Source organism: Puma concolor, chromosome D2, assembly GCF_028749965.1.
Source record: "Puma concolor isolate L17-30 chromosome D2, mPumCon1.1.hap2, whole genome shotgun sequence".
Taxonomy (NCBI): domain Eukaryota; kingdom Metazoa; phylum Chordata; class Mammalia; order Carnivora; family Felidae; genus Puma; species Puma concolor.
Window position 1 is genome coordinate 53199356 of NC_141677.1, and position 22678 is coordinate 53222033.

A 22678-nucleotide genomic window follows, 5' to 3' on the forward strand; every position below is an offset into this window, starting at 1 on the left:
GTCGGGCTCTGGGCTGACGGCTCAGAGCCTGGAGCCTGTTTCCGATTCTGTGTCTCCCTCTCTCTCTGCCCCTCCCCCGTTCATGCTCTGTCTCTGTCGCAAAAATAAATGTTGAAAAAAAAAAAAAGAATTAACATATATTAATGTCTTGTTGTATATGTGTTCCACGTTTTTTAAAGAAAAAAATGTTACATAACTCTTATATTTTCATTGTCCCTATCGAATCCCATTTTCCTCCCACCCTATGCCCAGGATTTTGATCATAAGTTGGGGTGTATTCTTTCAATCCACTTGTAATAACTTTTTATGTTTATGCACATATATGTAAAGTTCATGTCAAATATATTCATTGCAGCCTTATTTATAATAATGCAAAACTGGAAAAACCTAAGTATCAGTCAGTAGAGAAATGAATAAGTTATGGCTTTTGGTATAATGGACTAGATCTTCGAAACATAATGTTAATTAATCGGTTACTTGAAAATGAGCTTATAAATGACACTTCTTGTTGTTTACGGATACACACATATATATAGCAAAACGATAAAAACATGGACAAGAAGTATACACACAAACTTGCTAACAGTTATTTTTGAGAAGGTAGGGAGGAGAATGGGATTAGAGAGGAGTAAAAGACCTTGATTTCATCTTTTTTTTTTAATATTTAAAATGTTTTTATTTATTTTTGAGACAGAGAGAGACAGAGCATGAGCAGGGGAGGGGCAGAGAGAGGGGGAGACACAGAATCTGAGGCGGGCTCCAGGCTCCGAGCTGTCCGCACAGAGCCCGACGCGGGGCTCGAACTCACAGAGTGGGAGGTCATGACCTGAGCTGAAGTCGGACGCTTAACCGACTGAGCCACCCAGGCGCCCCACATCTTTAATTTCTTGAAAATTTATCTGAAACAAATATGGTAAAATATTAACACACGTTAAACCCGGAGGATAAGTACATGGGTGGATTTTATTCTCTATATTTTTCTGTGTGTTTAAAAGAATTCATAATTAAAAATATAAATACTATTGCTTTGTAAGTATAGTTTTTAGAATTTATAGAAATTTTATGATATCGTACATATTGTTCCATATCTTGCTTTTTTTTACTTATGGTTTTGAGCTTCATCTATTTTTTTTATGTTTATTTATCTATTTTTGAGAGAGAGAGCAGGGGAGCGGCAGAGAGAGAGGGAGAGAATCCCAATCAGGCTCTGCGCTGTCACAGCAGAACCCAACATGGGGCTCAATCTCACAAACTGTGAAATCTTCACTTGAGCTGAGATCGAGAGTCAGACGCTTAACTGACTGAGCCACCCAGGCATCCCAAGCTTCATCCATATTGGCATATGTAGATCTAGTTAATTTATTTAATTGCTGCTGTTGGCATGTCACTATATGGCTATATTACATTTAATTTATCCATCACTCTACTGACGGATATTTAAATCATTTCCAGGTTTTCTAGATGATAAACAATGATGCAGTAAACACCCTTGTAGAGATCTTCTTGTGTACAAGAATGCTTCCTTAGAGCAGTGGTCTTTGAACTAGAGCATGGATACCACTGAGGATACCTAAAAACTTTTCAAGAAATGTATAGGCTTAAGTAGATTTTTAAAAAAATGCAATTTCAAGGGCACCTGGGTGGCTCAGTTGATTAAGCCTCTGGCTCTTGGTTCCCACTCGGGTCATGATCTCACGGTTCATGAGTTTGAGCCCCACATTAGGCTCTGTGCTTATGGTGTGGTGCCTGCTTGGGATTCTGTCTCTCCCGCTCTCTCTGCCCTTCCCCTGCTCGTGCTCTCTCTCTCTCTCTCAAAATAAATAAATAAACATTAAAAATGTTGTTAAATAAAAAGAAAAGAAAAACAGAACTCTAAAACTATCAGGAAATTATATTGAAGAATATTTGATCTTGGGATAGGAAAGGATTCCTTAATGCATCTCTTATCATATTTACCATTGAGGAAAAAATAGGTAAACTTGAACTCACTAAACCCTAAAACTTGTATATTACGAAAGCAAAACACACAGGGAAAGGGGACAGGGTGGGGTGGGGGGAAAACTGGATTCCACGAGTCTCTTTTTTAAAAACAGGAAAGGACTTTCTTAGAAGATGACAGCAAACTTCACAACAAAGTGTGCAGAATTAGGTCACGCACCCATAACTAAACTAACCATTGGCAAAGGGAATGGAATTATCCTTAGACTACCCAGGAGATGAGAATAGAGTCAGCTTCTGAGACAACCTTTTCTGAGAGAGCTGGAACGATGGCTGCTTCACCTCCAGGCATCATACATCCAGGAAAACAAAGGAGTAAGAGGTAATGTTTGTCTCAAGAAAGAAGAAAGTCTTCGCACTAATTCTTAGCAGACTTATATCTCATTGGCCAAAACTATGTCATGTGGCCACTATAACTGCAGGGGATGCTGGGAAGATAGTGGAATGATACATCCACTAACTTTATCCTTCCTTCTCATGTGATCAAAGGGAGTTTGATATGAACAGAGAAGTGTAGATTATCCCGTTAAATTAACTAGACTTTCATATCAAAGTTATTAGGACTACATAGTGTTGCCTCATGCTTAAATTTTAAAAACAAAAATGTAGGGGGTGCCTGGCTGGCTCAGTCTGTAGAGCATGTGACTCTTGATCTCAGGGTGTTAAGTTCAATCCCCACATTGGGTATGGAAAAAACTAAAAATAATAAGAAGAAATAAAAATATACAAAAATGTACATGTAGTAAATATTATATAAAATCTCAAATGAGATTTGAAATAGATGGTAACTGTGCCTTTCTTTAGTCAACTGAGAGAACGGCAATTGTGAAAGGAGGTATAAAAGGAGAACCAGAGTAATACTCCAACCATAGGTCCATATGCATGCCTGTGGTCGAGAGAAACAGGTGGAGGAAAACACGCACACGGAGGTTGAGGATCTTGAAACTGAAAATTTTTAAAGTTTATCCATTTATTTTGAGATAGAGAGAGAGAGAGCGAGCATACGTGCAGGGGAGGGGCACAGAGAGAGGGAGAGAATCCCAAGCAGGCTCTGCACTATCAGCACAGAGCCTGATGTGGGGCTCCAACTCACGAGCCATGAGATCATGACCTGAGCCAAAACAGAGTTGGACGCTTAACCGACTGAGCCACCCAGGCAACCCTATTTTATTAAGAAAAAATTTTTTAATGTTTATTTATTTTTGAGAGAGAGACAGAGAGAGAGAGAGAGAGAGAAACCGAAGCAGGCTCCAGGCTCTGAGCTGTTGGCACAGAGCCTGACACAGGGCTCAAGTCCACGAACCATGAGATCATGACCTGAGCCGAAGTCTGGCACTTAACTGACTGAGCCACCCAGATGCCCCTATTTTTTTTTTTTTTTGGTAAAGTAAGTTCTACAGCCAACCTGGGGCTTAAACTCACAACCCTGAGATCAAGAGTCACGTGCTCTACTGACTGAGCCAGCCAGGCACCCCTAGTATAGAACTTTTTCTACTTTTAGTAGAAGTTTTTCACTTTTAAAACTTTAATCCATCTGAGATTTCTTTTGGGATATGGTATGAAGTAGGGATTTGATTTTTCCCTGCACATGGAGAGCCAATTTTCCATCATTCTTTGTTCAATAGTTTGTTCTTTTTCCATTGATTTTTGAAACCACCTTTCTGATGGTAAAAAATAAGAGCTAATATTTATTTAGCACTTAATATTTTTTTTTTAAACAATTTTTTTTTTTTATTTTTGGGACAGAGAGAGACAGAGCATGAACGGGGGAGGGGCAGAGAGAGAGGGAGACACAGAATCGGAAACAGGCGCCAGGCTCTGAGCCATCAGCCCAGAGCCCGACGCGGGGCTCGAACACACGGACCGCGAGATCGTGACCTGGCTGAAGTCGGACGCTTAACCGACTGCGCCACCCAGGCGCCCCTAGCACTTAATATTTTTTAAGTGTATCATGTATCAGTCATTTAATCCTTACCATAACTTTACAGAGTACAGGTTCATAATCCATTATTTACAATTCTGAAACTGAAAAGGATCTAAAAACCATACTTAAAAAAATTCATTTGGCAGCAAAACCTGACCTGACCTGGCATAGAGCTATTTACAGTCTTTGATTTATTCCTGTTAATATGGCTATTCATACATTTTGCTGCAGAGCTATAAATGTATTTGATTATAGGGTGCTGCCCTAGGAGCTGTTGGGGTATGACATAATACAAGGTATATGCATTGGATTACTAAATCCAATCAGAACCTAAAATCTAAATCTAAATCTTAAAAAAACCTTTAAATTCAGAAAACCACCTGACAGAGATTTCAGATATGTGTTGTGGACCAGTATAATGATCATCCCCATTTCACAGATGATGACATGGACACATAGAAGTTAAGTCTCTTGCTCAAGGTCACATAGTTAACAAAAAGAATAATCAATGTCATTAATAATATTTTTGCGTGCTTACTGTGGCAGTCACTTGGCTAAATGCATTTTATTCATTATCTCATTTAATCCTCACTACCACCCTAAGAGGTCCTATTATTATCCCCATTTCACAGATGAAAGAATTGAAGCTAAGAAAGGTTACATGACTCCCCTGGACACACAGCTGTTAAGTGTGGTGAGGAAGGATTTAAAATCAAGTCAGTCTGACATCAATATATTTGATTATTACACCATCCCTTACAAACCCATGATATTAGTCATTTCCTCTCTTCTAAATGTCATTTAGAACTATATATCTACTCACCTCTTGGATTATTACAGAGTCATATTTTTAAAATATAGATCAGATCATTTTATTCACATGTTAAAACTCTCCTATGACTTTCTACTGCATCTAGAGTGAAATCCAAATGGCCCCTTTCTATCTCTCCCAGTTTGTTTCCCAACACAGTAGACTTCTCCTTGGCTTTTACGCTAGGTGTATCCTCTACCTGAAAGTCTCCCCGGATCTTTACACAGCTGGCTCCCTCCCGCCATTCATGCCTCAGGTTAGGTGCCTCCTAGTTTTTCCTTTATTACCCAGTCTAGAGTCTAATCATCCTAGAGTCTAATTTACCCCAGCATTTGGTTTTACATGGAATATAATATTTTTGAAGGAGAGAGAGAGACAGGGCATGAGCTGGGGAGGAGCAGAGCAAGAGAGAGACATAGAATTTGAAGCAGGCTCCAGGCTCTGAGCTGTCAGCACAGAGCCCGATGCAGGACTCAAACTCACGAACTGTGAGATCATGACCTGAGCTGAAGTCGGATGCTTAACCGACTGAGCCACCCAGGCGCCCCGTAAACATGATGTTTTCTTGTTTATCTGTTTGCTCTTTTAATTTCCGTTAGGGTGTAAGTTCAACCAGAGTGGGCACCCTGTCTGTTTTGGTTTCTTTTGAAGCTTCAATCTCTAGTAGAGGTCAGCAAGTGGTAGATACTAAATTTTGGCTGAATAAATGAATGCAGTGCATAATCAGTTAAGTAGGTACCTGCTTGTCAGTTTCAGTGGTGGGAAATACATTGAGAAGGCAGGTGTGAAAAGACCATGAAATGTGAAGATACTTGAACATCAGCTTAATCAGATGTTGTCTAACAGTACAAACAGTGCCTAGTGAAGTGTCTGACACAGAGCAGGTGCCAAGTAAATATTTGTTGAATAAATGAACAACAGTAAATATTACTAACCTGGATCTTGGGCAAATTATTTAAACTTTCTAATGTTAGTTGCTTCACCTCTAAATTCAAGATTAAAATTTACTTTACAGGGTTGGCCTAGGAATTATGAGATAATGCATGCCAAATGCCTACTACATAGCAGGCACTTGTTAGTTTCTTTCCCCTTAATATACTAATTTGTGGTTTACAAATTTCTTGTAAGCTCCCCTAGATACATGACCTCATTTTATTTCCATAACCTTCTACAGTACTCACTAGCTTCATTTTATAGATGAAAACCAGACTCGGGTTGAGACATAGAGTCTTCAGGTAATGAGACGCCAATGGACAAGTTTTATATACAGAGTGACACGATAAAAGCAGTGTTTTTGAATATTCATCTGCTTGTGGACTCTAAGATGGCTCAACTACAGAAGCTGGAGAAATACTTTGGCCACTATCATAAAAATCAAGTTTAAGGTGGTAAGGACCTGCACTAAGTGACAAAAGAATGTTTGAAATCAAAACGAACTAAGGGACTGAATAGCCACATTAAAAAAAAAAAAAAAAAAAAAAGAGGGCTGGAAATTTTTACCTCTGGTTGAGAAAATTATGGTACCTACAACATAAACAGGTAAGAAGTCAAACTTGGTTTGGCAAAATGGTTGGCGGAAGACCTTCCCTACAATAGCTACGCAGAACTTCTGGTAAATATGGCAAACACCGGAGCCGTGTCCTAAGTGCCACTGCAGATCTTTATTGCTTTCACCCCTCCCACTGGCATCGCCACCTGGAGCAGAGCATCATGCCCAAGGTCTTTCGGATCCTGCGTTCTCTAGCAATCTGGTGGGATGAGGGTGAGGGCAGTAAAGGACTTAGAGACCAAGTTTTTGAACTTCCAGAACCTTGGCTAAATCGCCTTTTTTCCCTTCTAGGAAATAAGGGTACCCTTATTTATCTTTCCTGCGTCGCTAATGACAAACAGATGACCACAAACGTTTTCTCCCAGGCGCATGCCGCCAAGCAAAAACTGCTCGCAGTCCTCGGCCTCACCCTCCGTGGCAAAGGCCCTGGCGGTGAGCTGACGTCACTTCCGGCGCGCTGACGCTCAGTCCGGCGTGCCGACGCCTGCGTCAGCAAAGAGCGGGGCTGGGGGCCCCCGGTTTGAAGTCGTGCGGGTCGGAGGACTGCCGCCTCCGCCGCCGCCTCAGACCCTTGCTCCCCGGCCGCGGCGGGGACGAGTTCGGGCAGGCGGCGGGGCAGATGCTCCAGGGCCCGCGGCGGGACACCCCGCGCCGCACCGGCCGCTCCCCTCTGACCGCGGCCTGGGCCTGCGCCGCTCTGCTCTCTGGAAACTAGCGCCTCCGCGGCGCGGCGCGTAGCTCGCGGGGAGCTCCGAACCGCCGGCGCCCGGCCATGGCGGTCTCCAGGTGGGTTTCGCTCCTGACGAGCGGACGGGAAGGTGGCCCAGGCGAGGCACGGTCCCCTCTCGGTGCCCCCACTCCTAGATAGGGTCGGTTCCCATTGTCACTGGGCTCGGGCGCCTTCTTCCACAGACTTCGGAGTTCGCCCCAGCGTCTGCGAGGGTTTGGGCTCGAGTTACTCCTCGTAAATCGGTTCAAAATGTCTTTTTCTTGTTGAATAGACCCCGTGCCACGTTAGAGCTAGTGTTTCTCTTTCTTCACCATGCTTCTCTTCTCTGGTTTCTCTTCCTTCTTTCAGTTCTAGAGCCTGTTACCTCTCTTAGTGTTCTAAGGCAGATCCCTAACCTCCATTTCATGGGAAAACTTGGTAATAACTGTCGAGGTCTGGGAGCGTTGAATTACTGTTGTCTAAATGAACTTCTAATTATGTTGGAAATTATTTGTGGCTTTAGGGATATGTTCTTTATGAGGGCTTTTTTCTTACGGTATAATTCTTTTGTTCAACAAACATTCGGTCGTCAGGAATCTTTGGCAAGTTATTCTGTTAGCACCGTCTTTCTTAACTAAGGCGTGAAAGTTATCACAGATCTTAAATTATTTTAAAATAATGTTGCCTATCAACAGGAAAGACTAGGAAACCTGCAGACCAACCAATAAGACATAAGGCTATGGGAGGAAAGTCTGATAGGATGGTGGGAAAACTTTGTTAGAGGTTTGATTTTGGAAGTGTAAGTAGGGGGATAGTCCCTGTGGTAGCAGTCAGGAATCACCACGTTCACTAGAGTTGATAAAGTAAGTTTTCGTGAGAACTGGGTCTTTCTACCACTTAGGCTAAAGGAAGCAAGGATAGTTCAGAAAACAAATAGTTTTCATTCATTTTTGTACAGTTAATTGGACACCTTCCTTGACACCATAGATACTCAAGCTCTGTCTGTTTTGCAAGTGAAGAGAATAACCCACCCCTCACAGACTCCCTAGATAACTGATGAGATCGTGTGTGGGAGAAGTCCCTGGGAGTTGATTTAAGGGGGTTGCTAGGTACCTGTAGAATGGAGCATCTAATTTTTATTTCATAGATTAATTGAATCCATTCAATGTGAGGAAGTTCTTATTTTGGGATATATAAAATTGCCTTGAAAGAATAGAATGGCATTAAAAATTTTTGCAAGTACTGGAAGGTGTATCTTCTAATTTGTTACCTCCCATGTACATTATAAATACATAGATACATCCACTTAATAAGACATTTGTTTAACAGGTGATACACTGTTTAAGAGAATGAGTAGCTCTTGAAATTTCTCTTAGAGCAGACCACGTTTTCACAGTATTGGATGTAGTTTTGTAGAGACAAAACGAAAGTATTTAAAAAGAGACTAATCTGCTTGGCCTATGCTAATCTATTTACAGAAGTTTAGGGCACCTAAATTTCTGAATGAATGGGTTTTGAAAGCTGCTGTCTTTTGTTCTTGATACTGGATTTCAAAGAGTGGTGCTCTTTTTTAATGTAGATTCTTTGCCAAAATTCTGTTAAATTCTACTTTTAAAAATTTTGAGAAAAACCTGTCCTAGTTGTATGAAAAAGCTATTCCTGTGTTTATTTTGGTAATATGATCATTCAAGGAAGAAACTTTTGAGACACTGTGTCTGTGTTTTGGGATACCATCAGTCCTTGCCTTTTTAATTTGCAGATTCACTTTGAATAGCAAACTTTAATTTCAAGCTGGCCTTCTTTGTACACTAAGCATGTTTCTTTACTAATTAAATTTCCTTTTTCCCCTGTTGGTGTGTGCTTGTAGAATACAGACTTATTCTGATATTTTATGCAGAATAGGTGGAAGATAGCTCAAGAGGTAAAAGTCATATTTGCCAGAATCATATCTAAAACATTTTTTTGCACTGTAGTATTTTTAGGACCTTGTAAATATTTCCAGCAGAAGGGAAATGATTAGCTGGTACCATCATTCCCTCTAATTGCCAGGTTCAGGAATCTGGGGATAATAAACGATTTCTCTCTCTCTCTTCCTCCCCCCATCCAACCAGTCACCAAATCCAATCCTGTTAATCTATCTTTCCAATCTTTCTCTGGCCAGTCTTCTTTCTTTCCATACCAGTTACCACAATCCTGCTCCGTACCACCATCATCTCTAATCCAAGACACCTGCAACAGCAGCCAGTTGTCTTCCTGCCTCCCATGGCATCTCTAATTTTTTTTTTGTAACTTTTTTTTTAAAGTTTTAAAATTTATTTTTGCAAGAGGGAGAGAGAGTGAATCCCAAGCAGCCTCCAAGCTGTCAGGACAGAGCCGGATGTAGGGCTTGATTTCATGAACCGTGAGATCATGACCTGAACCGAAGTTGACGCTTAACCGACAGAGCCACCCAGGCGCCCCTCTAATTTATTCTTCACTTCAGCTATATTATTGCTAATATGCAAATTTTACTGTCATTTTTCTGCTTAAAACCTTTTAGTTGTTTTCTTTTGCCTTAGCATGAGTACAAAATAGATTCTTTGTGATCTGGTTCCTGCTTCACCTTTTTAGCTTCATCACCTTATATCAGGTTCTCTGTATCTCTTGCATCTCTCTCTCTCTCCCTCTCTTGCTCTGTCTCCTCTTCTTTCCCTTTCATTTTGAATCTGTGTTCTCACCTCCCATTCTTTCTTTCTGGAACATTTCTTTCCTACCCCCCACCCCAAGTCTAACCTTGGTTTTTGGGTCTAAGCTTATATGTACTTAGGGAAGCTTTTTCTAGTTTTACTTCATCTGAGTTACTTGCACCAATATGTACTTCTGTCAGTCATAATATCACATTTTGTAATTGTTTAATTATTCTCCCTGCTTGGATTTACATGCACTCTGGAGAGAAGGAACTATGTCTGATCTTTCTATTCCCAGCAGAGTGCCTGGCTCTTAGTGTCCTATACACTTTTTTTTTTTTTTTTTAATGAATGAGTGATTTTGTTTCTTGTTTTAATAGCTGTCATGATTTTACCATAGTTTATGTATATAGTAGAATATTTCCAGTGTTTTTCAGTGAGTCCTTGTAGTTTAGCTATAGTTTTTCCCCAGGAGGACAAACTTTCACCATAGCTTTGAATATCAGCCAGGATTATAATTTTAAAAACATAATGTTATCAGAAAAGTTTATAATATAGTGCAATTCTATGATAGTGTGGTCTTGTATAATGCAAATTCGATATAATACAACCTTGTACTTTGTGATTAAATTTTTTAGACCCTACTTACAGTTTTATAAAGGCCTTGTTTTACTGTACATTGAATTGTAAGAATGTGGCAAAATTATCAAATACATGGCCAACTATTAATTTGTGGGAGAGTTAAGTCTTACAAACAAGCTTTGATACTCTAAAAATGCAAATACAATTGTAGTATTTGAAGTTCTCTGTAAAATGCAGAGAAGTATTACTGAAAAATGTACGACTCCTTTAGACTCTTTTCTTAAACGTTTTTATTAAGTAATCTCTACACCATTGTGGAGCTTGAACTCATGACCCTGACACCCCAAGGTCAAGAGTTGCATGCTCTTCTGACTGAGCCAGGCATCCCTTCCTTTAGACTCTTAATGTAGGAGTTGAGAACAATGTTGCCCTTAAGATGTGAATGCTGGAAAGTCAGCTAAGCTCATTCATGAGCTACTTGCTCCCACAAAACCAACCTCAGCAAAAAGACATTAATATACATTACAGCTTTCAGTGTTGCTTGCCAACAGCTGAAATAATAATTGTTAAATCTTTGAATGCTGCTGTTTTGCCTTGTGAACCTTTCTCCCAGTAACATTTATCACTTGGTTGGGCCATCAACAGTAAAGGCAACCTTAGAGAAATTAAGACTTATGTTCATTACAGAAGGTGGTGAACCCGTGGGCGTTAATGTTACCTTCCACAAGTTACTACAGGATTTTTTTTTAAGGTTGTTTATCATACCTTTGCCAGTTTATGCCACAGTTGGTTGAACTGACCCTTGTACTTTGACTAGCTAATATGAACATATTTTTCCCTTGATCATATAAATTAAAAAATACAATTTAGAGAATTTTTCCTCATTGATCTAAACTATAAAGGTCATGTCTAAAATGTCTAGACAGTAATTATGATTTGCCTGCATTATTAGACTCTGCATTATTTGTATCTGAAGTCTGTGCCATATTTTTGCATTTGAAAATGATGCACTGTTCAGAGGAGTTTCTGGAAAAAAGGGATCATACCCTCTTATGGAAGAAACAAATTACTACATTTGATCAGAACTTTGCTCAGTTTTGTTAATTCTCTCTGTACTGCTGATACTTCAGAGAAACATTGTTTCAACAGTCCTGTTCTGCCAAATAAAAGGAAGTTTCTTAATGTGGGGGAAGTTCCAGTGGATCCTTCCTACTGACAGAGAAGATGCTAAAATGATACTCATGATCTCTAGGACAGCACAGGTTTCTTGTGTTTGCTAGTCCTTTTCCTCCATTACTGCTAATTTCAATTCATTATAGGATTGACAGAAGGAACTATTGTAAATTACAATATGTCACATATTTCATACTTAAAAAAAGTTAGGGACAGAAAAGCCAGGAGAGGGAGAAGAGGTATATAGAAGCTTTTACATTTCAATCTGTATAGTTTCCTTTGGTTTATTCCTCAAAGGGTTTTGTTGTTGTTAAATTGTGATAAAATACACGTAACATAAAATTCACCGTTTTAACCATTAAAGTGCACAATTTTGTATGAACTTATAAAATAACATATTCCTTCTGAAGAACCTAGATGTTATCTTTTTTTTTTCCTCCATTGGAATTGTGGATCTTGGGATTTTTATTTTTGTTTTTGTTTTTTTTTTGGTACAAATACATTTATTTTTAAATTATTATTAAAATTTACATCCAAATTAGCATATAGTGCAACAATGATTTCAGGAGTAGATTCCTTAGTGCCCCTTACCCATTTAGCCCAATCCCCCCTCCCACAACCCTTCCAGTAACCCTCAGTTTGTTTTCCATATTTATGAGTCTCTTATGTTTTGTCCCCCTCCCTGTTTTTTTGTATTATTTTTGTTTCCCTTCCCTTATGTTCATCTGTTTTGTCTCTTGATGTCCTCATATGAGTGAAGTCATATGATTTTTGTTTTTCTCTGACTAATTTCACTTAGCATAATACCCTCCAGTTCCATCCATGTAGTTGCAAATGGCAAGATTGCATTCTTTTTGATTGCTGAGTAATACTCCAGCGTGTGTGTGTGTGTGTGTGTGTGTGTGTGTGTGTGTACACCACATTTTCTTTATCCATTCATCCATTGATGGACGTTTGGGCTTATTCCATACTTTGGCTATTGTTGATAGTGCTGCTATAAACATTGGGGTGCCTGTGTCCCTTTGAAACAGCACACCTGTCTCCCTTGGATAAATACCTAGTAGTGCCATTGCTGGGTCTAGAATAGTTTTATTGAACCTAGATGTTATCTTTAAGATAAAGTAATGCGAAAGACTGTAGCTTGATGGATGGATCAAGAATGGAGGTTAGAAAAAAATGTCCTGGAGAAAATAACTCAGTTTGATTGTACTTTTTCAGCATTCATTTAATGAGTATTTGTGGAATGCTTTCTATGTTCTAGGTGTTAGAAATACAACAGAACTGGGGCGCCTGGGTGGCGCAGTCGGTTAAGCGTCCGACTTCAACCAGGTCACGATCTCGCGGTCCGTGAGTTCGAGCCCCGCGTCGGGCTCTGGGCTGATGGCTCAGAGCCTGGAGCCTGTTTCCGATTCTGTGTCTCCCTCTCTCTCTGCCCCTCGCCCGTTCATGCTCTGTCTCTCTCTGTCCCAAAAATAAATAAACGTTGAAAAAAAAAAAAAAAAAAAAAAAAAAAAAAAAAAAAGAAATACAACAGAACAAAAATGGAATCCCCATTTTAAGAAATTCATGTTCTACTGTGGTAGTGGGGGAATGCAATTTATTCTAGCATGCACCTGGCCTTCCACCTGGCTTTGGTTTGGTTTCATATCTTCATATTGATTCTCAGTTTTGTCTGTGGTCTTAACTAATCTTTCTTGTTTAAAGAATATGCCATTAACATAGTTTCAGATTACCCATGTTATGATCTAGAAGGTATACATTTAAAAACAGCAGTCTAGAGAATTTCTTGGAAGTTGTTTCTTTTGACCATAACTTTCTTGTTTAATAATAAAATGTGAGACTTTATAATACAGTGTTCATATCAGGTATTTACTTTCTTATTTCCTAAGTCACACAGAAAAGTAAAAAATTCGAACAGTTTGTTTTAAATTTTACTGGACTTTTGTTAAATGGGAAAATGTGTAACTGGACAGACTTGACTGATCATTCTCTTAGTTAAGGTGAGGTATTCTCCTAGTTGACTTTATACTATTTTTCAAAGATGCTTAATTTAAATTCTGAGAATATTGAGGTTGGAAGTAGATTGAAGAAGTTATTTTTATACCCCCTGCCTTTTTTTTTTTTTTTTAAAGTAATCTCTACCCCCAACTTGGGGCTCCAACTCACAATGCCGAGATCAAGAGTTGCATGCTCTACTGGGTGTTATATGTAAGTGATGAATCACTAAATTCTAATCCTGAAATCCTGAAATCATTGTTACACTATATGTTAACTAACTTGGATTTAAATTAAACAACAACAATAGTAAAAAAAAAACAGTGTTAAAAAAGATTGTGTTGGGCTCAATGTCATGCCCCTGAATAAACAAAAAAACTGACATACTGAAGAAATAATCATTTAATAAAGCCTCCGGAATTGGGGGGTGGGGGGGAAAGAGTTGCATGCTCAACTGACTGAGCCAGCCAGGCGCCTGTACCTTTTCTTCCCCCCTTTAATCTTCAAATGACCAAGGAGTTGGGAACACAACATATACTTCTTTATTTTTTATTTGTTAAAATAATTTTTTAAAATGTTTATTATTTTTGAGAGAGAGACAGAGACAGAGAGCAAGCAGGGGAGGGACAGAGAGAGAGAGGGAGACACAGAGTCGCAAGCAGGCTCCAGGCTCTGAGCTTTCAGCACAGAGCCCAATGCAGGGTTTGAACTCACAGACTGTGAGATCATGACCTGAGCTAAAGTTGGCTGCTTAATCGACTGAGCCACCCAGGCGCCCCAGCATATACTCATTTAATAAATGAGTGATGAAGTAGTAACCTAGGATATAGTTCAAAATGTCTATGATTTTCTTCCATATCTTTTTATATCTTTACTTCATTATGCAAACAGCTGAAGAGAAGAGGGATTAGGTTGCACCTGCCTGAGTAACCTTTACAAACTTCCATGTACTCTTTCTTTTTTCTAGGCAGCCTTTAGAGCACTTGCCTGTAGTCACAGGTTGGTAAACAAAACATGAATCATGTCTTGTATAATTCTCTCTGAATTAAAGTCCAAATTGAAAATGGGCCAGATTTCTTATCAGTAAATTCATAACCAGTAGGTATTGTCAAATATAATTGCCTTATGTTTTATTTATTTTTTCAGTCTTTGGTACCTTTCATACAGCTTGACATCTATTACCTCTTTCTGCTCCCATCTGTCTGTCCTTCAAAGAATGAAGAATGGCATTTTTCCCCCCTACTAGCTATTCTGCAAGAGAAGGTTTAGCCATAAGAAATATTGTGGGGCTCCTGGGTGGCTCAGTCGGTTAAGCATCCACTTCTGCTTAGATCATGATCTCACAGTTTGTGAGTTTGAGTCCTGAATCTGGTGAACACAAGCCCTGCTTCTCTCTCTCTCTCCCTCCTTCCTCCTCTCCCTGCCCCCCTCCCCCTGCTTGCCCACTTACACGCTCCCTCTCTCTCAAAAAGTATTGGTGTAAGTACTGTGTTTCCTCAATTAGCCCTTCTTTTAACTTCCTTTCTCTTCTGACCACTTAGCTTCCATCACATCTCTCCTTCACCAAGGGCCCTGTCTGCCCTCCAACATGGTACTGACCCTGGCTCATGCCCCTTCTCCTTCCCGCACCAGTTCACTATACCAGCCTTTTCCATGGAGTCCTGACCCTGATGCTTACCCTGCTTGCTCATAGCTGGCTACCCAGGGTAACAGATCATACTGCCCTCTTGTCAGATCCTGGTCTGCTCACCCCTTTGTTCTTCCTTTTGTGTGGTGTTTATTCTGCTGTTTTGGATAGAGGAAGGGAGAACTCCACAAACAAACAAACAAAACCCAAGGAAGCATTCTTTTGTCCCCATTCCTCTATTCAGGGAGGCAAGCTTTGCTACTACCAAGGTGGAAGATGTGAGAATAAATAGGCCTGGATTAAACGAGAGAGTGAGCTGATCTACTACCCCCTGGACAGTTGGCTGATGGAAGAGCAGAGGTTACATGACATGGCATTGGGATAAAAGGCTTTGCAGAGAGGAGAGGCAGGAGGAACTATATGGATGTGAGAGGGGATCAGCATTAGTTAGAGAGGAGTTGAAGGTCTTTGGGCAGGAGTGTGGTTCCAATGAAGCTGGGTAGAGGGGACTAAAGGAAAGTTTAGAAAGTATGGAGATTATTGAAGGAATACAGTACCCATTTCATGGTCTCTTTCAGCTTGCTATTTGGAGCAGGCATAACTGCCTTGATGTTCAGAATGCTGAAGTACTGCTGTGCTGATCTTACCACTTACTGAAGCATTACCTTAGCATCAGTTGTTATTTTTACAACTTGTTTTCATATAGTATAGGTATTACAGATCAAGGGTATTTCTCAAAGGAAGCAAAAAAAATTCTAATATAGCACCACCCCCTCCTTTTTTTAGCACACAAATTTTTTTTTTTGCTTAAAAATGGTGCCTACACTTGGCCCTAAGAAATGTGTACTTTTCTTTATAATTTTAATTTTAGCAAATACCAACTAAGCAAATATTTGAATACTAAGCAAAGACTTTGCAGAGACACTATGCAAAGTATTGTGGGAGACAAAAAGAATCACTGAAGGAGGTGAAGCCTAACGAGCATAAGACATCATGTGACAAATTAATGTAAGAGGTGCCATAAAACAAAACATAATAAATACCAAAATGGCTACTCAAGATGAGAATTTGTGTAGATTACAGGAGTTCACCTCTGTAATACAGTAGTCTGAGATCGTTTCAAAAGGGTAAAGGATTTTAAGTCTTGATGGGTTGTAGCTAGCTCAAGAACTGAACCAAAAAAAGACATTCCAAGTGGAAGAAATGATATAGATGAAATTGTGGAAACCAAAAAGGCCCATGTTTGGGAGATACTTTTTTTGATTTTGATTACTGTCTGATAGGTAAGGGTGAGCCATTGACAGTTCTAGGGTAAGGTAGTAATTTGATCAAAGAGTACTTTAAGAGTACTATAAATCTAGCAATAAGATCATGTTATGAGGGGGTTATGCTTACCAGGCAGTTGGAAGTGTGGCACTAGAGCTCCTAGATAGACTAGTTTTGGGGATTATTTGTACCTTGTTACAGTTTAAACAAATAACCTAGTTTCCTAAGGGAGAAACTGGTGGGGTAAGGAGCCAAGGATTGAATATGGGACAGCAATAAGAGGGAAACCAGGGGAAAAATGGAGAGTTCAGATGGAAACAAGGTAATATAAAGTTGTGAAAAGTCAGGAAGAAAAATGTCTTAAAAATGGGGTACTTACTGATATCAGATGTTATAGAAAGGTCAAGAAAATTGGGCTTAAAAAAGTTGGATTTAGAGCTTACAAATTTATTGGTGACCCATCAGGTGTGCTATTTTAGTAGAAGAGAAGAACAGAAACTTGATTGATAAGGATGAAATTGTGTATAGTGAGGAAAGAAATGATTTCTTAAAATGTTTTATTTACTTATTTCGAGTGCGTGAGAAAGAGCACGTGCAAGCAGGGGAGAGGCAGAGAGAGAATCCCAAGCAGGTTCCATGCTGTCAGTGCAGAGCCTGAAGCGAGATCATGACCTGAGCCAAAATCAAGAGCTGGACGCTTAACCGACTGAGCCACCCAGGTGTCCCTAAAAGAAGTGATTTTAAACACTTGTTTGTGATGCTTGGCAGGAAAAAAGAAAAAGTAAACTAGGAGATGAGGAGCAAGCCGTTTATTTTCTCTTCAGAGACACACTTTCGCATATTTAAAGGTAGAAGGGAATAGATTAATAAGGCAGTGATTTAAGGTATTAGAGAAAGGATGATTGAATGAAGCTAGAAGAGGATGATATCAAGGAAACAGTGGGACAGTATCTAAACCTTAAAGAGAAGTGAGGACTGTCTTTCCATTTGAAATAGGATGAGGGTAACAAGCAATCTTTAGAGGTAGTGAGGAGAGAACTTGAGATCTGTTACAAAGCCTAGAGATCTACTCAGTGAAGTAGTGCATTCCTTTTTTAAGGAATGAGGAATGGTAATGGCGTCTTGGGGAAGGTGGAAATGATGGGGGAAAATGTTGCAATCTGTCCATTTTCTTTTAACTTTATAAACAGGGTAGTGTCACTTCCTTACAGTGTTCATTTTGCAGCCAGCTTTGCTTTTGGTCATAAAAAGCAGAATCTTCATCCTGGAAAAAGAATTAATGAAGTAGTTGAAATCTTTCCAGAGGTGAGGTCTAAGGAACTTCACATCAAATAAGTCAGAGATATGACAAATATTACGTTACATAAGAAAAAAGGGAAAAAAAACCCCACAGTGATGAGAAACTAAAATATGCCTAAATTATCTAGTTTTACCCTCCAAAATAAGAGGTTAAATGAAGTAAATTTCCCTGAATCCTCCAACATGTGACAGCAGTAAGACTTCTAAAGGTCTCCTAACTTTCAGTCTAGTTTGTTTTCCATTTTACCACAGTTTTCCACAGGAAAGTCTTGAATCTCCATGAACTGTATACATATAAGAGAGCCCAGTATTGTTACACAAAAGACATGCAGCATATACAAATATAAGTCCACTTAGAGTAGCATAAATTTGACCTAAGACTAATCATTCTTTGTGATAAAACTTATTTAATTTTTGATAATTTTGCCTACCATATAATATACAAAGATTTTTTTTTTTAAGTAGGTTCCATGCCTAATGTGAGGCTTTTGAACTCACAACTCTGAGATCAAGAGTCGCATGCCCTACCAACTAAGCTAGCCAGATAGTCCTTAATATAGAATATTTAAAATGAATTTTTGTCTTGATAATTACAGAAAGTTGTTCATAGATGTTTGAAATCTCTTTTTGCAAATTTTATTGACAAAATCATATGGTAATAGCAACATGCAAGTATTTGTTGTGGAGGCTCAGAGATGATTCTCATGAACATTAATATCACAACTTGATTTAAAAATGAAAATAACTCAAGGGGCATTCTGAGCGTTATGTATGGGATGGGGGGAAGATCATTTTATGAAGAAGGGATTTGGGTCTGACAGTCATAGAATTTTTTAAATAACACCAGTTGTCAAAAATTTTTTTTCTCCTATTCTTTTGTCCCACTATTTCTGAGTCACTGTTCACCAAATCTGTGGCAAAACCTGATGAATAAATGGGTAAAGGCAAGTATTTAGACAGCCTTGAATTAATAAGGAGAATAATTGTTTCAGCAGGTGGATTGTGTCCATACATGGTGTATATATAAAGTAAGTTAATTTTTGTGTGTCTTACAAAAATTAGTTTCTTTATAATCACTCTGTGTGCCATTCATTGTATCGGAAGCAAAAACTGTGTTGTGTTTCTGTTTTTCTTTGTTATCACTGGCTTTTTTATTACCTCACATATTTTTCTTGAAATTTGTCCTTTCTATATACCCTTAACTATAAATTTGAACCGTACCTCTTAGTGTTTTGTTCTGAAGCAGTTGAAGACTTTTCAAAGTACCCTTACTGTTCTTGACTGAAAAAGATTTTAGTTCTATTTCTTACTAGTTATAATGATTCTGTGCTTATTAGTGACTGGCTAGTTTGATAAATACTACCAGAGAAAAGAAAAGAACAGTCCAGCCCATTTCATTTGCCCCTTATAGGTTTATCTTACAAAAGACGTTTAGAGCTTTGTTGTGTAATTTTTTAGCTCTTTGTGAAAGAAAAATACCTGTAATCCCAGAAGTAAAATACAAGCTTCACTGTAGTTTATTGATGCTTAATGCTCATGGTTAGCTTTGGGACCTTACTTGCTTTCTCTTTCTCATTAGATAAAATTTGAAAATGTATTCTTTAAATTCCCCTTTGTGTAGGATTAGGCAGTTGATATAACTTTACCATCCTCTGTATTTTTTAAAGTACCCATTTATTCCCTATATGAAGTATGAGGCTCTTTTCATTACTTCTGGCATTCACTTTGCATTACTGAGCCTGATTAGTAGTGTGATAGGAAAGCTAGACCTATATATGATAGGTGGACAGCTGGTGGTAATTACTTGTGACTTGGCCTTTCTCCTTTCTAAAACCTTAGGATTTTCCTGTATCCCAAAACCACAAGAACATAGTGTTCCACTTCTCCTCACCTGTTCCAGGTATAAGGCATTGTGATATTCCAAGCTTTAGTCATTGGTTAAATGGTAGAACTGGAGTTTGAACTGTGATGTTGTGACTCTAGAATTTGTGCCAGTATGCTGTATGCCTTTGGAAACTCTTTCCTCAGAGATTTTATTTATTGCCACATTTGTCACTTCTACACACATGACTTCATATACCTATATACCTGCAGTCTCAATTTTTCCTGAACTTCACATCTCTATTCCAACTATCTTTTTTGGTTTCTTGTAGCTATCCTGTCCCCGCCACTAGTAAGCTTGTCATCATTTCCCACAATATTTCCTCTACTAGTTCCCATTTTTTTAAGTGACCTCTTCATTTTCTAAGATCCAGAGTCTGAGAAATCTTTCATTTCCTTGACATTTCTTATTACACTGTGCTTTGCCTCTGCAGTGTCTCTCCCAACTTCTTTCTAGGCTTCTAGTCATGATGGTAGTTTAGGTCTGCACTTTTAGACTAAAATTCTCTAAAAGTTTTCTTCCATTACATTTCATGCTTCACACTGCTGCCAGATTAATCTTCCTAAAATAGAGCTCTAGTCCCATCTCTTTCTTGAACCAAGACCTTCATGGCTGACCTATGAAAGTCCATCCCATATACTATTTCTTTTATGAAGCCTTTTCAATATTACACAGTTGGGGATATATACTATTTACTTCCTCTGTTCCCACTCCTCAAAGCACTTTGCATTTCTTTTCTGGAATATGTGTTATTGTACACTGTATTCTAATTATTTGTGTACTTGCCTTCCTTCTCACCCTACCCCCAATTGCAAGTTCCTTGAGTGTAGAGATTTCTCCTGCAACCCTAGAATAGGTCTTCTTTCATAAATGCTCAATACATTTGTTGACTCAAGCTTACACCTATGAGGAAACATGTTTCAGAATAATCATTATATTTTTGTTATTTTAGGCTTGACCGTCTTTTTATCTTACTGGATACTGGCACTACTCCAGTTACAAGAAAAGCTGCTGCACAGCAACTTGGAGAAGTGGTAAAGCTTCATCCCCATGAACTAAATAATCTTTTATCTAAAGTAAGAACCCCCCCTTTTTTTTTTCCATTTAGTATAATGCTATTGTAGAAGTTTATCTGTGGGTAGGAATATAATGATAGAAATTGTCTTATTTTTATTTCTTTACTTATTTATTTAAAATTTTAATGTTTATTTTTGAGAGACAGAGAGAGAGACCCAGAGTAGGCACAGGGGAGGAGCAGAGAGAGAGGGAGACACAGAATCCGAAGCAGCTCCAGGCTCCAAGCTGTCAGCACAGAGCCCATCGCGGGGCTCGAACTCACAAACTGTGAGATCATGACCTGAGCCAAAGTTGGATGCTTAACCGACTGAGCCACCCAGGTGCCCCAGAAATTGTCTTATTTTAGTCACAGTTGTGGTCTTCAGAGTCCATTAAATATCTTACTGTGTCTCCAAATATTTTTTTAAATTTCATCTTTTTGTCAAAATATTTAAAATATTTTGGCTTTTTTTTTTTGTATCAGGTTTAATTGTCTAAGGGATTTGACAACATAGAACCTTTTGCCTGTGGCACAGATTTTAATCTGACCCAGTTTGGTAATGAGCTAAGTTGTTAATCTAGTTCATTAGTGGTCTAACCTGTTTTTAACAGCTAGTAATTATAGTTGTTGGTCTTCAGATGATTGAGTACTCATGGGAAATGATTGAAATATATGAGAAGCAAGTTGTCATTACATTAAAAAAACATTTTTTTTTAACGTTTATTCATTTTTTGGGAGACAGAGACAGAGTGTGAGCAGGGGAGGGGCAGAGAGAGAAAGAGACACAATTTGAAGCAGGCTCCAGGCTCCGAACCAATAGCACAGAGCCCGACGCGGGGTTTGAACTCGCAAACTGTGAGATCATGACCTGAGCGGAAGTCAGATGTTTAACCGACTGAGCCATCCAGGAGCCTCTGTCATTACATTTTTCGTTATCACCTGTTTTGAAAGTGGAGGCTTTCTGCTTTGATGGATCAATGTTTTCATAATCCTAGCCCATATTCTTTCCCTAAGCAATGGCTGTGTATTTATTGAACTCTGTTGACTTGTAGAAGTGTGCCTGTATGATAGTAAGCAATACATTCCACATGCTTAATAATTCTCTGGCATGCAGAATAAAAACAGGAGCGCTTTGTGTGTTGGGGAGCTTGGGTAGGGAGGAGGGTGGGAGAGCAATATAATAGCCCAGACATTAGAAATCCCAAGATAACTCTCTTCCTGCTGGTATTACCCCCTCCGTTCATTCTCATCTGTCTCTCTTTGATTCATATGAGTAGGAGTTCTAAGCTGTTGTGAATGTACAAATCTGTACTATATAGTTCCTATCATGAGGGCTGACAGTGACTGTCTTTTCCAGTATATTTCCCAGTTAGATATTATCAGTACTTTCTAAACAGTATGTAGACGAAGAGACAGTGGTTTGACATCCACAGGCTCCATGTTCTCAGAATGGAGAAGGATGCATGTTTTGTTTTGTTTTTTTAATTTCTAAAATGTTTATTTATTTTGCGAGAGAGTGTGTATGCAAGCAGGGGAGGGGCAGAGAGAGGGAAAGAGAGAATCCCAAGCAGGCTCTGCACCATCATCACAGAGCCCAATGTAGGGCTCAATCTTACCACAAGATCATGATCTGGGCTGAAATCAAGAGTCAGATGCTTAACTGACTGAGCCATCCAGGTGTCCCTGGAGAAGAATGCACATTAGATGCATTATGCTCATGTGTAAGGTAGGGGGATAGAGAGGTATACCCATTTCTTCTCATCCCAAGGGAAGAGATTGAGGACTGAATGAGCTGAAACTGGAAACAGTGAGCAAAACTAATTTGTGCTGAACTGAGAAAAGGTTTCCACCCTTCCAGGTGAGTTCTGGTCTTCTTAACTTAGGTCCCGGCTTGCTGGCTGTCATCAAATAATTCCAAAAGAGGCAAAGTTTGTCTTTAGTACCTTCTCACCTCCTATCCTCTTTTTTCTCCCTTCATTGTTTTCCTGTTGCCTTTTGGTTTTGTTTTTTAAACTTATTGAAATATAATGTACATACCATACAATTTGCCCATGTAAAGTGCACAATTCAATTATTTTACCTTTTTTTAAGATTTTATTTTTGGGGCGCCTGGGTGGCTCGGTCGGTTAGGCGTCCGACT

At 39.0% G+C, this 22678-nt stretch overlaps 1 protein-coding gene across 2 annotated transcripts in view; it reads left to right on the forward strand.

The window, feature by feature from the left end:
- Positions 1–6749: 6749 nt before the first annotated feature.
- BTAF1 (B-TFIID TATA-box binding protein associated factor 1) overlaps positions 6750–22678 on the forward strand; it is a 119598-nt gene continuing 103669 nt past the window's right edge. The window contains exons 1-2 of one of the 2 annotated variants that reach the window (XM_086680361.1): positions 6750–7068; positions 20434–20557. In XM_086680361.1, coding sequence (XP_086536487.1) covers positions 7055–7068; positions 20434–20557 — 138 coding nt within the window. In that variant the 5' untranslated portion in view covers positions 6750–7054. The remainder of the gene's footprint in view (positions 7069–20433; positions 20558–22678) is intronic. The other variant, XM_086680362.1, reaches the window with a different exon arrangement.